Raw genomic sequence first — 15465 nt, forward strand, 5'->3', positions numbered from 1 at the left:
TGGACGCCTGTGGCTGTCCGCCTGGGCCCTGGGCCACATGTTGCAGTCTGGCCTCTGGAGTGGGGGTGGGGCTGGAGGCTGAGCGGGGCTGAGTGACCAAGGCCAGCCATATGGACACCCTGTGGCTATGTGACTGACCCCCAGTGATATCCTGGGCACCAGGGTACCGGTGGGCCCATTGGCTTCAGGACATCTGGTGTGAGAAATGAGCACCGTCCACAGACTCCACAGGGCGAGGACAGCTGGGAGCAGGTGCCTGGCTTCTCCTGGACCCACCTTTTCCCCTCTGCTTGGCTGACTCCAGGGCCACCCCTTCTCTGTGATGAGCCATAACTATGAGTAAAACAGCTTTACCGCCACTGTGAGTCCTTCCAGCCATTGAGTCTAGGCGGGGTCTTGGGGACCCCCACGCAGGACTCTATAACCCCATCCTACAATCTGCGTCCCAGGGCACTCCCGCCTCACTGCCCTACCACGAGAACAGGAGCCATGCCTACTTTGGTGGGGACATTTTCCAAATCTTCATCCTCTGTGCCGAGTGGAGTAGCCAAGGACTCGCCACTCATCAACAAATTCTTAACTGCAAAACACAATCCAACTCGTGAGATCAGTTAGTCAGAAAACTAGGTTTCCTACCACGAGACCAGCCGGCGTTTTTGTTCACAGCAGATTTCATTCAGTGGACATGTTATCAAAAAGCCACATGTGTGTGTGTGTTTGTGTGTGTGTGTGTGTGTGTGTGTTTTAAATATTTTTGACGTTGATGGACCTTTATTTTATTTATTTATCTTTATGTGGTGCTGAGGATGAAACCCAGCACCTCACACATGCTGGGCAAGTGCTCTACCATTGAGCCACAACCCCATGTGTTTTTTATATATATATATATATATATATATATATATATATATATATATATATATATATATATAATTAGTTGTTGATGGATCTTTATTTTATTTACTTATTTATATGCAGTACTGAGAATTGAACCCAGTGCCTCCCACATGCTAGGCAAGAGTGCTACCACTGAGCCACAATCTTAGCCCCAATGTGTGTGTTTTTTGAAACCAATGAATCCTCTTACAAGTTCGACTTACAAAACAACTGAGAGGTGTACTTCATCAGAAATCAATATGTACACGCACATGGACCCAGCTATAGGGTCCAAGGTGTGATTCCCTTAGGCTTATACTTAAGAGAACTTTAGCCAACAGGTCAGTGGTATGCCTTTTTCTCATAATGAGACTAAAATTCAATGGGGGGGGGGGTGAAAAGAAAGTAGTCTAAATAAAAATAAGACCACTCTCCTGGGTCCACAGTGACCAAGGTCAGCTCAGAAACCTGGGAGTCTCAGTTTTGAGAGTTTCCAACGAGGCAGGGCCTTGCAGAGCAGGAAAGATTCTCTTGATAACTCTGATCCCGCTGTGAAAGGCCCAGGATAGGGCCTGTGTGGCTTTGGAGTCACCTCAACTTCAGGCCTCTGAATCTTGGTCCATAAAATGGAACCCTAACCTCTACTGGCCAGATTCTGGAGGCTCAGACGATAGCACAGTCCAGTGCCCAGCATGCACTACACAGGCTGGCAGAGGAAACTGTCTATAAGACAGCAACGCCAACCTTATCAGGGCACTAGGAATGACCTACAATCAAAAATACAATGACTCACACCTGTAATCTCAGGGACTCAGGAGGCTGAGGCAGGAGGATCACAAGTTTGAAACCAGCCTCAGCAACTTAAGACTGTATCTCAAAATTTAAAAAAAAAAAAAAAAATTATTTAAGGGCTGGGATGGTGGCTCAATGGTAGAGCGTCCCTGGGTTCAATTCCCAGTACTTAAAATAATAATAATTAAATATTTATACACACACAGATACTCAATACATCTTAGAAAAAGTTAAAATGATGTTTCAAGTTCTATATATTTTACCACAATAAAAATAAAAGGGGGCAATAAATTTAAATGCTGAGTGGGAAATGCTGGTGATTCACAGACGGAAATGGGCTTCGCCTCCTCAGCAGCCCCGGCCCGGGTCCACTAGGACTGAAGACTCTGCGCTGCCCCCGGCCCCGGGCCCTGCGTGGCCTCGGTGGTGACTGCATCCTGGGGAAGCCCACCTTGCCGCACGCGTCTTATTAAGGCCCCGGGTTTCTGAGCGAGGCCCCCTCCTCGTCTTTGGAGGAGATCACATTTTAACAATAAATTCTCCTGAAAAAGTCAAGATGACTAAAGGAGACACCACGGAGGGCCCAAGTCCTCTCAGGCTTGTCTTCCCACGCCCAGGAGGCAGAGTGGCGGCGCGCCCGCTTTCCTTGGGCAAGCAAAGGTGATTGACAGCCCCGCCCCGGCCACGTGGCCTGCATCCGGGTTCTCAGCCTTTGCACCCGGGCGCCGGCAGGCTTCGTTGTGCAGCTGTCCTGTGCGTTTTAGGGGGTAAGGTAGCAACTCTGGCCTCTACCCGCCAGAGGCCAGGAACACTCACTCGCTACACCACACTCCTGACATTGCCCCACGTCCCCTAGGGGACAAAAATACCTCCCAGTCAATAACCACAGCTGTAGAGAACTGGGTCAGAGTGTGTTGCTCAAGTCACAATGTCACTGCAGCAGAAACCTCCGGAAGCCTGCCCGGGGTATAGAATGTCCTGCTGCCCCTGCCCCCACCCGGCCCCAGGCATCCTGGGTGCACACGCGTGCGCCTGGTTGATTCTCTGAAAAGGAGGGCTGCTGTCCTTTGCACGAGGGGACGCCTCCCCTGTGCCCTTCGTGATGCTGACAGAGACACTGCCAGTGTGAGAATAGTGCTTTTAAGTCTGAGCTGTGCTGGGTTGAACACTGTCCTCCAAAACTCCTGTCCACAGAGCTTGATCTTATTTGGAAAGAGGGTCTTGCTAATGGATGAGTTAAGCCGAGGGCGGGGGCGGGGGGAGGGGGCGGGGGGAGGAAGGGCGGGCTGAATCCAGCACCTAGTAGTGCCTGTGTAAGAAGGGGGAGCCAGACACACCAGGAGGAGGTCCCAGGAGCAGAGACAGACCTCCCCCAGGGCCCAAGGGGAGCCTGGCCCTGCCCACACCTTGATTTTTCACTTCAGCCTGCTGAACTGAGCAGGATGCATTTCTACTGTTTTCAACAGCCAAGGCCCCCTCCCTGCCCAACACCGCACCTGGCCCTCTATCCATGGACCCACTCTCTTCTTCCTTCTCCTCATCTTCGGACAGGGCAGGCATCTCGTTGTCTTTAAAGCCACAGACATGGAAAAGGAAATACAAAACATAATTTTTTACTGCATGAAACACCTGACACCTTTGCCCTCTGTGGAGCGGAGGGACTGGGATGTGCCCACCAGGAGCCTTGTGCACATTTCAGTGCAGCAAAAAAAGTCCTGCAACTGGGGCCAGATTGGGGTTAAGGGAGGAAAGTTTGTGCTAACTCTGCCAAGAGATGAGGGATTTTTTACTTGGTTATTTTTTACTTAGGAATGTCTCAGAGTTACCACCAGCCCCAAAGAAACACAAAACATAGAAGAGGCTCATGGTTGTACAATATTATGAACATTTTTAGCAACTCTGAACTATATGCTTAAAAATGGTCACAAGGGCTGGGCACAGTGGTGAACACCTGTAACCCCAGAGGCTTGGGAGGCTGAGGCAGGAGGATCAAAGCCAGCCCCAGCAACTTAGCAAGACCGTATCTCTAATAAAATACAAAAAGGGGCTGGGGATGTGTCTCAGTGGTTAAATGCCCCTGGGTTCAATTCCTGGTACCAAAAAAGAAAAAAAAAAAAGGTCACTAGAACCCAGGAAATGCATCTGCTTTTCACATATTGCAGAAAAAAAGATTAAATTGACACAACCCAGTGTCAGTGAGACTGTTAGGAGATGGGAACCATGTCCACAGAAGCTGGGGTGGGACAGGCAAGGCTTCTGTGCAGGGTGGTTTGGCAGGACCCATCCAAATTGCAAATGCAATTCCATTCTTGGAAATCTATGCTGCAAAAATACCCAAGGCATGCAGAGGGGGTTGTTGCTGCTGCATTCTGGGTGGAATGGAACACTCTGTAAAGCCCAATGTCCTCTAATCAGGGAATGGGTAATGAAATGTCCTTCAAATCTTTAACTCTAATGGCCCCTGCGGGAGTGGAAGCAGGGTGGGGCTTAGGGAACAGGAAGTTTGGTTTTCTCACTCTTCACTTTCTACACTTCTGCTGTGTGAATTTTTAAGAGACCAGGATTCTGGTGATACTGGTGTGGCTGTTTTTAGAGGTGAGCAGGTTGCCGACTGGTATGTGCAGTACAGCTGCTGACACTTACTCTCCCCCACCCTCTGCCCTCCGGAATCCATCTGTCTCCATTCGTGTCATCTTTAACTGGGAGCAGAGCAAAGCCCTGACCAGAGAGATGCAGGACGAGAGAGAAAAAGGAAGGGGTTTTGCACACTGGTCCTGCTGCAAAGTCCTCTGGACACACCAGACACCCCTGGGAAGGATCCAATAAAATGGTTCAAGTCTCCTTGTGAATGAAGGCTTAATAAACAGAGGGTAAAGGGCAATATGGCCACTGCGTTGGAGAAGAGGTCCCTCTCCCACCTCTGGCCAGAAACCAACACATGAGGCAACTCTGGAACCTCAGAGATCAGCAGCCTTGAGAGTCACCAGGGACAGTATTCTCACAATACCTAGCAGGGAGGACAGGGGGCAGAGGGACCCAGAAACAGGTCACAGCTGAGAGGATTTTTGAGTGCCCTTTGGAGGGGCCAGAAATTAACAAGGGGTACCCTGTGAAGTGAGACTCAAAGCCCCTTCCACAGAGGACGGCACCTCCAGCCAGGAGTCAGCAGGTCTAAACATGCTCTAGTAGATACGGCAGAAAACAGCCATTCTACCATTAACCCTCCCGGGTTGCAAGAAGCCAATGTCACACTCATTTTTCAGGGTCTTGGTGTAAATTTTTTGAAGTATCAAAGTCCCTGACATTGAGGTACATGTTTAATAGTTCCTCCTGTGAAGTGTGTCCTTGTAGCTATGGTTTCACTTGGAAATAATAAGAGCCTAAATTGGAAACCAGGTAAAACATAGTGGTCCGTTGCAAAATTCTGCCTTGGAGGAAAAAAAGACTGGACGGTTAGATGCCAAAATGTTATCAAGTGGTCATCTCTCTGAGGGCTACAAGCAACTTGTTATTGTTGTTTAGTTGTGGATTTCTCCATAATAAAAACATGTATTATTTTGTGCAAAGAATGAATATTTAAAATAAATGAATGCCCGGTACCTTTATTTAAAAAAATAATACAAATAAAAAAGTAGTTCTGCCTGGAACTGCACCTGTAAGAGGACTTGTGTGGGATCAGGAAGTCCTGTGGAGATGACTAGCACAGGAGGCGGATCACTCAGGCTCACAACTGTGTTCTGCGGTCCTGTCCGAGTGTCCCCGGCACTCTGTCCTGTATCCCATCTAACTCTGCACCAGCCTCCCTGCTCCCTGATGTCCCTGGACCTATCACAGAGTGGGCTGGACCGGCTATGGGATGGGTGGTCGACTGCCATGGAGGTTCTGGATCATTGTTTCGACCTGAACACTGAACCATTAGTGTCATTTTAAAATCCCGATTTGGAAGCATTACTTCTTAGCACTTCAGGTTCATGGAGAAGTAGAAAGGAGAGCTCATCTCACCCTGGTGAGACAGGGTCAGGATGCTCTCAGGCCCTCCCGCCTGTCCACAACCTCCTACTGGACAGCAGCTCTTCGCCAGCTCTGTGCCTGCGGGCGAGGTGCTTAGCCCTCTGAGTGCCAGTCCTCCCATCTGTCGAGCGAGGGGCAGGGATGGCAGGACCCCCACCCGACAGGATTAATGAGTTGATAGGAGCGTTTGGAGCTATGCCGGAACACAGCAAGGGCTAAATAAGGGCTCGCTGCGGTTTCTCAAGCCAGGTCCGCCTTTCCCAGCGGGCTGTAAACCCGCGCGCGCGGGGGCGGCGGTGCCCGTCCGGGTCGCCGTGCGCAGGCGCACGGCGGGGCCGCCGGTGTGACGCGCTGCGCAGGCGGGCGGCTCACCGATCTCCACCTCTACCTCCTCCGGCACCCCTGTGCGGTAGAAGAAGAGCGTGGCGGCGCCCTCCTCGTCGCTCATCTGGTTGAGGAAGTGCAGGATGACGTCCTCGGCCTCGCCATCGTCGCGGTTCAGCAGCTCCTCGAAGAGCTGGGGGTCTGTAATGCTGAAGGCCGAGTACACAAGGTCGCGCATCCACAGCACCCGCAGGTCGTCCATGGCGCTGTGCGGTGCACCCGCAGCCCAGCAAGACAGACCGAGTCCGAAGCCAGACGGGCGTCCGTGGCAACGGCGCCCCTAGCAACAGGCGCCCGGCAACGGCCGGCGCGAGGGCCGCACGGCCCCACCCCAGCGCCCGGCCCGGCCCGGCCCGCGCTGCGATGGTGCGCCCGCCCCTCGGTGCACCGAGTGCACGCCTCCTGGCCGAGCTTGAACAGTCCTGGTGGCGGGGTGCCTGCAAGTCGAATGCCCGTTTTGTAGGTAAGAAAGCTGAGGCAAGAGACGTGTCAGGCGAGCAAAGGGGACATCTCGGAGGTGGCAGGACTCGACTCTAGGCCACCTCCACGGTGGAACCCTGGCACCAAAGGGAAAAATACACGGCGCAGAGCCCCCAGACCCGCCAGATTCATTTGGGCATTCAGGGTTAGGGAAAAGGGGCAGAGCTTTTTGGCTTTGTAGCCAACTAGGGCATAAGTAAAGCAAGAGACTTACATCTTAAAAATATATATGAATTTATTTGTCATTAGCAAAAGGAAGGTCAATACTGATAGGAAGATGCAGATTTGCCCTTTCATGCATTTGTGGAGCAAAATACTAACTTGTTCATTGTCATTTCCCCTGGCAGGGAGCTAAGCCCCTACATCACAGGGCTGACCGCAGGAACCTAACCTTCTTGTTGATTTTTCCATCAAGGAACAGGTGGAATGTTCAAGGATTTCCTAAAATTCTAAACCAAAGCTCAGCCTCGATGATCTGACTAGAAAAACTACTACACCAAACTGCCTTATGCCCAGCATCTAAATAAGATTTCTTAATATCCTCCCTAGAGATACACCACGTGGTGTACAAGCAAACATGCCTTTAAAACTTTAATCCAGGAATTTATTATTTTTAAGTGCAGACTGCAGAACTGCTGTTGGAATTATTTTTTTGGTTTTGTTTTCCAAAATGGGTCAAACTCTAAAAAAGTGTGACTACTTAACTGATCAACATTGGTTACCTATGCTACACAGAGTCTATGCCTTATTAAGCTATGGCAGATTGACCACTGAGGCCAGAATCTTGTAAAATAACCATCCCAAGTCCAGCTCAGAGGTATGTACCTGTAATCCCAGCTACATGGGAGACTGAGGCAGGAGATCACAAGTTTGAGGCCAGCCTGGATAACATAAGTGAGACCTTTTATGGAAAAAAAAAAAAAAAAAAAAAAAAAAAAAAAAAAAAAAACGTACTCCAGCAATGAGGACAGCAGATAGAAGGTTTTTTCAGAGTCCTTCTCCAGATGGAAAGTCCACAGGGTTCAACCCCCTTTGCACTCCTTAAGTGACCATGAGCACTTCCCACCATTCAGGGTGAAATCATATTAAAGAAGTCCCTTGGGTTTTTTATTTAGGACTCTTGTCAACACACTGCAGTAAACATCTGAATGGAAGTGGAATGATGTGGCTGTTGTGACATTTTTCTCCAGAAAGATAAAACATATTTAGCATCAATCAGACAACTGACCATTTTTCCTCTGGACAATTTGCATCAAGGGAATAAAATATCTCTTAAAAATATACTCACAATTCTAGCACAGCTTTTTTAAACAGAACAAACAGCAGCCATTCTGGTAACATGATATGGAAACCAAGCAACTTATAAAGAAATAAAAGTTCTCCCGGTGTCTAAATTTACCATTGTTAACTATATTTCCAAAGAGTTCTTTCACAAAAGTTAGGTTATTAATTTGTTTTTATATATATATAATTACATTCTACATAAAAAGTACTACATAGACTATCTTTGAAAAGCGACTCTCCACTCTTCATCCCATACCCTGAAAAGAGGTACTCATTGGAATTAAAAAGTGGCCCCATGACAGTTACTAGCTAGGGTAGTAAAAATTCCAGCAGATACTACATCCCTGGCTGACAGGTGCCCTGAAGTCTTGGGATGAATTAGTTACCTCAGTTATTACCACAGATCCTCGGGGTACAGTAACAAACGGTTAAAGGACAAGGTACAAGGGAATGCAGCTCCAAGGGAAAAGCAACGGAACAGCAGTGTTAGGGTTTCAGTTTCACCCAAAACAAGTGCCCAACACTACACTTTCCAGAGAAACAACTTAAGAGCAGGGTCATGTTCAGGAGTCTCATTAGCACTGTTTTATACTTGATAATTACCATATGAAGGACAAGCTGGCTTTGGATAACACTTATCAAGCAGCTGCACAGAGTCTTTAATTTTTTAAAGGTTTAAACTTAGAGTAATGGCTATGTCACATAATGTTCAGTTCATGACTCTCAGCAAACAGGCCATTAAATTACCTGAAAGATCCGCTTAAATTCAGTGCTCCCCTAATCCTGGCTTGTAATGAAAGGGCCATACCCTCTACCCTAAACAGGCTAGAGGAACACCAGGACAAACAAGCCTCTTAATGTGTCACTCAGTTTTAAGAATGTGAAAATATGTCAGATTTCTTTTTCAAAATAATTATCTAAAATCAGCTGAGGTAAAATATGAAAAATCAGCATAATTTACAAGGATATGGAATAGATCAAAATGTTCAACAGGAATGACTTGAATTCAGGCAAAATTAAATGTCAAGTGAATAGATGAATTTCAATTCAAGACTATAAATTAATGGCTTAATAATTGGTTTACAACTGATCTAAATAGTGTTTGAAAGTTTATATTTACCCTTATCAGAACTTTATTTAAGAATTAGTCTGAAAGTAAAAATTTATACTATTCTCAAGGATAAGTGCAATCTCTTCATGGTAAAATATCTTAATTTATCTTTTTCTATAAAAATATACAACTATTACTTTTAACTCTCTTTCACTTGGTACAAACTCCTCTGGTTCAGTAACATCAGCCAGGCTGGTCGCTGAGCTCAAACTGTACCCACATGCTGTCCTCCACAGCCACAGTGGGTTTAAGGCTCAATATTTAGTTGATCTTTCCAAACATACAATTACCATAATTGGTTTCCTGTAAGGATGGATAACAAGAGTCTTTTAAAAATATACAAATGGGATAACCATTTGTCGTGTGTTATTTTATCCCATTTCCCCATTATTAAAACAAGATGAAATAGTAGAAATGATCCTCTACTGTTAATTCCAGGTAGCAAACAATAAAAAATGTTTGCATATTTTTGATCAAGCAGAATAAGGTGAATCTTTTGATTATCCATCATTAAATTGTTTAAAAAACTATGTTTTAACTTCAGCTATTGGAAAATATTATCTGACAACTTCAGGTGACAGAATAAACTCTGTATTTTTTAATAAGGTTTAAAAGGAATCAAGTATCTAAGACCATTTTCAATTAGCCATCCAAAATTGGCTTCTCTCCCCCATCCTGTATTTTAAAAAATAACTTTAACATAACATTTGGCATGAACTTACACTTGCTCATAATAAAAACCAAAAAAAAATTATGTTTCTGAAATTGATAAACATTACAAAATATTTAACATATGAGGAAGAGGTATATCTTACAGAATTATTTGGCTACGTCATAAGGCAATCAATGAAGACAGAATTTTTCCTATCATAAATTTGACATATGTGAAATTCTATAACATGATATTCTCCATAAATCTGAAAGCTCATTGGTTATAGCAATATGATCATGCCACGTTGTCACCATCACTGAACTTCGATGAAAGTAGACTGAATGAGAAAGGAACAAATTTGGTGCCTGCACCAACGTAGAATTTGTTCTGAAATTCTACCCTACAATAAAAAAAATATATATTAGTGGAAGATTGTGAAACAACATTTCTGTGTTCCTGAAAATAACATGTGTAAGTTAAAAAAAAATGTTCCTGTGTTAAAATCACTTCATTCCATACACGTTCTTGGCATATAGACATTTTTACTTGGAAGACACCCCTCCCTATGGTGCTGGCTTTCTAAGAGCAACTCTGACACACCCCACCACTTCCCAAGCTGCCAGATACACAGGGTCAGGCCAGACAACGGGAATCTCCTGTCCACTTAGGTCATGGATGCAGAGAAACAGTCGAACATACATACTATAAAACATTAAGAAATCATAAGAGGATCTTTTTTTTTGGTAGCAGTGGTTAAACTTGGGGGCACTTGGCCAATGAGCCACATCCCCAGCCCTATTTTGTATTTTATTTAGAGACAGAGTCTCATTGAGTTGTTTAGCACCTTGCTTTTGCTGAGGCTGACTTTGAACTCTTGATCCTCCTGCCTCAGCCTCCCAAGTGGCTGGAATGACTAGTGGGCACCATTGCACCTGACCATAAGACGCTTTTTTTTTTTTTTTTAATATTTTTAGTTGTAGATAGACATGATACTTTTATTATTATTATTATTTATGTGGTATTGAGGATCAAACCCAGTGCCCCACATACGCTAGGCAGGCGCTCTACCATTGAGCTACAACCCCTGCCCCATAAGAGGCTTTTATAATAAAGCAATCTGCTAGACTCCGAGGAGAATTAGAAGCCTGAATTATATATGATTAGTCTACAGGCATAATTTGCTTTCACTTGCCAATAACAACATTTCAGAACCTACCAATAACATTTCAGAAAGAACTAAAATTTTAACTCTTAGGACCTCAGCCCAGATGCCAAACACAGGAAGAAAAGACCAGCCTGTGTTAGGTTTGAGATGGGTGGGTGGGAGGGACTTCCCTCACTGGAAAATCAGGATTCTAAACAACAACTCCTCAGCCACATCTCCAACTCACCAGTGGAGGCGTATGGCATGAAGAAATGCAGAAAGCCCTTCCATGATCAAGAGGATGAAAATCGTCAAAACTGCAAAAAGAGCAATCACTGGGAGCAGCAGCAAGACGCCGTAGGTGGTGTCCACTCGCAGGCCTACTCGCATCAGCATGGCCCACAGGACATCAGAGAGCTCTGAAAAGGAATCATTTGGCAGAGTTCACTTTTTGTCAAAACAATAAAATTCTCTTACTTTTGGTTGCAAATGAAAATGAAAAGTAAATTCACTTTAAAAAGATTAGAAACGTTGAGTATTAAAGTGTTTTCTTTTTTTTGAAGCACACACACACACCAGCCCCCCAAAGTCCGTGGGTGCAGTGCTGGCGCTTCCCATGTGTAACTTGGCCAACTGAACAATCAACTGGGGGGGGGGTGGGGGTGGAAAGTGCCTTTTCTGATACTTGGCAAATTACCTTCTTTCCTAGGTTTTGATCGGCTTCCGATGCTGGGTTCTGTGCCTTCACTGTCTTGCAATATCTGCAGCCTCACTTCTAGGCCACCAGATCCTCATCACTTATTTTTTTCCCCAGTGCTGGGGATTGATCCCAGGGCCTCACTTTGTCATTTTTTTTTCCTTTGCTTCCCTCTCCTCTTGGTTTGCCAATTCTTTGTGATGACCCACTATTTAAAATTTTCCTGTGGAATTACCACTGGACAATGAGGCAGTGTGACTATGTGCATGGACTGAATGCAGATGCAGTGACCAGCCACCCACAGGCTTCGGAAGAAGTGATGTGACCGGCCTCTGATCACAAAGCCCAGGTGTGTCATCTGTGTGATCTGTGGACTAGAACTAGTGAAGCACATATCACATACATCCTCACAGTGAACCGCGGAAACTAAAAATTGAACTGTGTTGCTGGGGAATAGGTGTTACTTAACTAAACTGCAGAAACTGAAACTCACGAAACATCAGAACCATGGGACTGCCTATGATCAAAACTATCACTCAAGCTAGGCGTGGGGGTGCACACCTATAATCCCAGAGACTCAGGAGGCTGAGACAAGAAGATTACAAATCCAAAGCCAGCCTCAGCAACAGCAAGGTGATAAGCGACTTAGTGAGACCCTGTCTCAAAATAAAGTGCTGGGGAGGTGGCTCAGTGGTAGAATACAGCTGGGCTCAACCCCCAGAACCAAAAAATAAAGTAAAGCAAAACAAACCCTGGGACTCTGCACTGTGTTAGGACCTACTTTAAATGAGTCACTGTGTTCCTAAGGCAGGAATAAACAAAGCAATGGCAAGGAAAAAATAGAAACAGTAGCAGCAGAGTAAAAGTGTTTAGAGGTCCTCAAGCCTTCTCATTTCCCAAAGCCCCCGCGTCTCCAAGATGGTCTTCATGCACACCTCAGCCAAGAGAGCCAATGGATCTTCCTATTAAGTGGTGGAGTCCATATAACTCGACAGTCCTAGCTCACACACTAACCCAGAGACAGTGCTGGTCTCCCTTGAAAACTTAAAATATCCCTCAATGCCTGAGTTGTTAAAAATTGAAACGCCCCCATGCCCGCAGCACTGCAGTGGCCTGCTCTGCTATTACTGTTTCTGCTCAGCAGGGGCTGGGGACTGCGGGTCTAAACCACAACTCACGTGCATGAGCCAAGCTGAGCGCCCAGAGCCGCAGGTAGGACGCAGTGTTGGAGATGCAGCCCAGACAATACTCAATGGAGTGGATCACTTGCGTCATCAGTATTTCTCCAAAATTAAACTGGGAGAGAGGACACAGAAGGTTAGACTCTGCCTCCAGTGCCCGCTTCTACTGTGGAGAGTGTCCCTGCAGGACCACAAGGAAAGCACTGGCTTCTGGGATGGCAGTGAGAACAGGAGAACAGGAGAATAGGCTGGGGGGGTAAGGACAGTGAGTCTGACCAGCCCCATGACCAGAACTCACCATCCCCTTCCCCACTCTACCACTCCCCTACCCAAGCCTCAGTTTCCCTATGTAAACAAAGAGTGCAGAACTAGATGGTGATTGCCATGACCACATCCTCAGAGAGGGCCACAGGATTCCAGGCTAGCCTCAGAAACCACCCAACACCACATGACAGGAGTCACAGGCTAAGGGGACGCTAATCCGAAGGCATGTTTCCTGGGTCCGAGAGCTGTGGAGAGAAGGCCCCAGAACACCAAAAGAGGGTCCTGAGGGCAGAAAGGCTGCAGGACACTGGGTAAGATGCCTCTTAAGATGCCCCAGCTCTACCTTCTTTTGTTCTATGATTCTATGAAATTATTAATAATCTCAAAATAAAACACTAAATTACATAATATTGACAAAAATGTGGAGAGTTTAAGATTTTTTTTGTCCTTAATAAGAAGCCCAATAAGGTTTCCAAGAAAATGAGGCAGATAGGGGAGTACACATGCTCTATCCTGCCTACCCAGGGCTGCCCTTTCCCTGACCAGTCTTGCTCCCCAGCCACAGCCATTGTGGACTGACCTGTGGCCTCCTAAATGCATGCTGAACTTCTGTCCCAAAGTGACAGTGTGATAATTATCTTTACACAGATAATTAAAGTCAAATAGGATCCTAAGGGTGGGGCCCTAGTCCAAAAGGACTGGGTGCTCCCACAGGGAGAGGAAGAGACTCCAGGAAAGGCCACGCCATGTGCGGCAGGAGGCAGCCCTCTGCAAGCTGAGGGGGAGACCTCAGCAGAAGCAGCTAGCCACAGAAATCCTGCTAGAACTGTGAGAAACAAATCCCTATCATTTAAGCCAAACTCTGCTGCCTTTAGGTATGGCCATGCCAACAAGGACAGCAGCCACTGGTCAGGATGGCACATGATGCCAGGAGGCGTGTCGGGGCCCTTCCTTGGGATTTCTCCTACTGCAGTATTTAGATAAGAGTGTCTCCCCTCCCACTGAAAGACTGAAAATAAAGGGTTGAGGGTGCAGCTCAGAGGTAGAGCACGTGCCTAGCAAGCACAGGTTCATGTACATACAAAAGAGAATGGCTAGAGAAAATAAGCCCAAAGCTACCTGTGGCCACGGCTCATCATCATGGGACCAACCAGCTTCAGAACATACAGCAAACTTAGAAAGAAAAAGCCCAGGGAAGGCCTCTCAGAATCAGAGAACAGGATCTGCAACCAACTTCCTGAAAGTAACTCTGTTCTCTCTGATGTGAGTTGGTACATTTCCCTTTGAAATCAGTGCAAACCAGGTCTCTAGTTCTCACAGCTATGGAAGGGTTCTGACTGTGTCAGCAATGCTCATGACAACCCAAGTCCCTTTAAGCACAACAAGCAATGTTCCCACAGCAGATCCCAGGGTAAAGGAAAAACGACAGAGTGATGTCCCAGACCCCTCCATTCTGTCACCATCAGTGTGACCCAAAGAGCACTGGGAAGTTAAAAGTGACCATTGCCTTGTTTTCTGAAATGATAATTATCACTTTTGTTATGATGGTTATCTCTATAGAAGCTTCATTGCTTATCTAAGTTTATCAATAGCAAATGAAAAGATTACCTCTTCACACGTCATTTCTCTGCATCCATCTTCCATTTGGTTATTCCCCTCTTCTATGTCCTGGTTTCCCAGCAAAGAAACTTCTTCCTCGCTATCTTTCCTTATGAGCGTGTAACCACTCTACCAAGCAAAAGAGCAGAGTCAGAAGCTCTAACATTACAAGGTTGCAAGAAAACCCAAGTTTCTCGTTTCTCTTAACAATTCAGCTCTCTGAGAACAAAAAAGTTCTCTGAAAGAAAATAAGTACTTCATACTCAATAGGATGGCTTTTATTAGAAAGAGAGCAGACAATGTTGGCAAGGCAGTGGGAAATGGTGAAATGGTGTGGCAATTCCTCAAAAATCAAACGTGCGGTTTAACCCAGCACTTCACTACTGGGAATGTACCCAAAAGAATGGAAGGAAGAGACTCAAAGAGATGGTCACATACCCATGTTCACAGCACCACTATTCACAATAGACAAAAGGGGGAACAGTCCAAGATCCACCACAAATGCATGATAAACACAGCATGGTACATCCAGGAAATTTTAGCATGCTAAAACATGGATAAAACTTGAATACGTTGTGCTAAGTGAACGAAGTCAGAGACAAAAGGACAAGTACATGATTCCACTTCTATGAGGTACTAAGATTGGTCAGATTCAAAGAAATAGACATCAGAGTTCTGCCAGGGTTTAAGGAGAGAGGAGAAGAGGAATTGGTACGGTTTCAGTTCTGCAAGAGGAAGGCGTTCTAGGAATGGGCAGTAGTGCAGGACACTATGACTGTACTGTACTTGATGATTAAAGAGTGAAAACTAGACATATGGGAGAATAGTCAGTCTGAAAAAAGTTCAACATACATGATAACTGCTTATAACTAGGTGGGAGAACTAAGGACTTTCTCTTTTTTTTTTTTGGTGCTAGGGATTGTACCACTGAGCTACATCCCCAACCCTTTTTGTTTTTCATTTTGAGAAAGGGTCTCACTAAGTTGTCAA

The 15465-nt window shown here is 45.8% G+C and overlaps 2 protein-coding genes across 2 annotated transcripts in view; both read right to left on the reverse strand.

The window, feature by feature from the left end:
- Dnah10 (dynein axonemal heavy chain 10) overlaps positions 1-6393 on the reverse strand; it is a 114029-nt gene extending 107636 nt beyond the window's left edge. Inside the window, exons 1-3 of the mRNA XM_077796086.1 lie at positions 6052-6393; positions 3165-3236; positions 498-580 (exon numbers count right to left, since the gene is read on the reverse strand). Of these exons, the coding sequence (XP_077652212.1) occupies positions 498-580; positions 3165-3236; positions 6052-6265 (369 nt within the window). The 5' untranslated portion in view covers positions 6266-6393. The remainder of the gene's footprint in view (positions 1-497; positions 581-3164; positions 3237-6051) is intronic.
- A 367-nt stretch (positions 6394-6760) lies between these two features.
- The window catches only part of Atp6v0a2 (ATPase H+ transporting V0 subunit a2), a 33643-nt gene continuing 24938 nt past the window's right edge, over positions 6761-15465 (reverse strand). Inside the window, exons 17-20 of the mRNA XM_026402953.2 lie at positions 14485-14604; positions 12610-12727; positions 10982-11153; positions 6761-9990 (exon numbers count right to left, since the gene is read on the reverse strand). Coding sequence (XP_026258738.1) covers positions 9885-9990; positions 10982-11153; positions 12610-12727; positions 14485-14604 — 516 coding nt within the window. The 3' untranslated portion in view covers positions 6761-9884. The remainder of the gene's footprint in view (positions 9991-10981; positions 11154-12609; positions 12728-14484; positions 14605-15465) is intronic.

Source organism: Urocitellus parryii, chromosome 3 (assembly GCF_045843805.1).
Source record: "Urocitellus parryii isolate mUroPar1 chromosome 3, mUroPar1.hap1, whole genome shotgun sequence".
In the NCBI taxonomy this organism is placed as follows: Eukaryota; Metazoa; Chordata; class Mammalia; order Rodentia; family Sciuridae; genus Urocitellus; species Urocitellus parryii.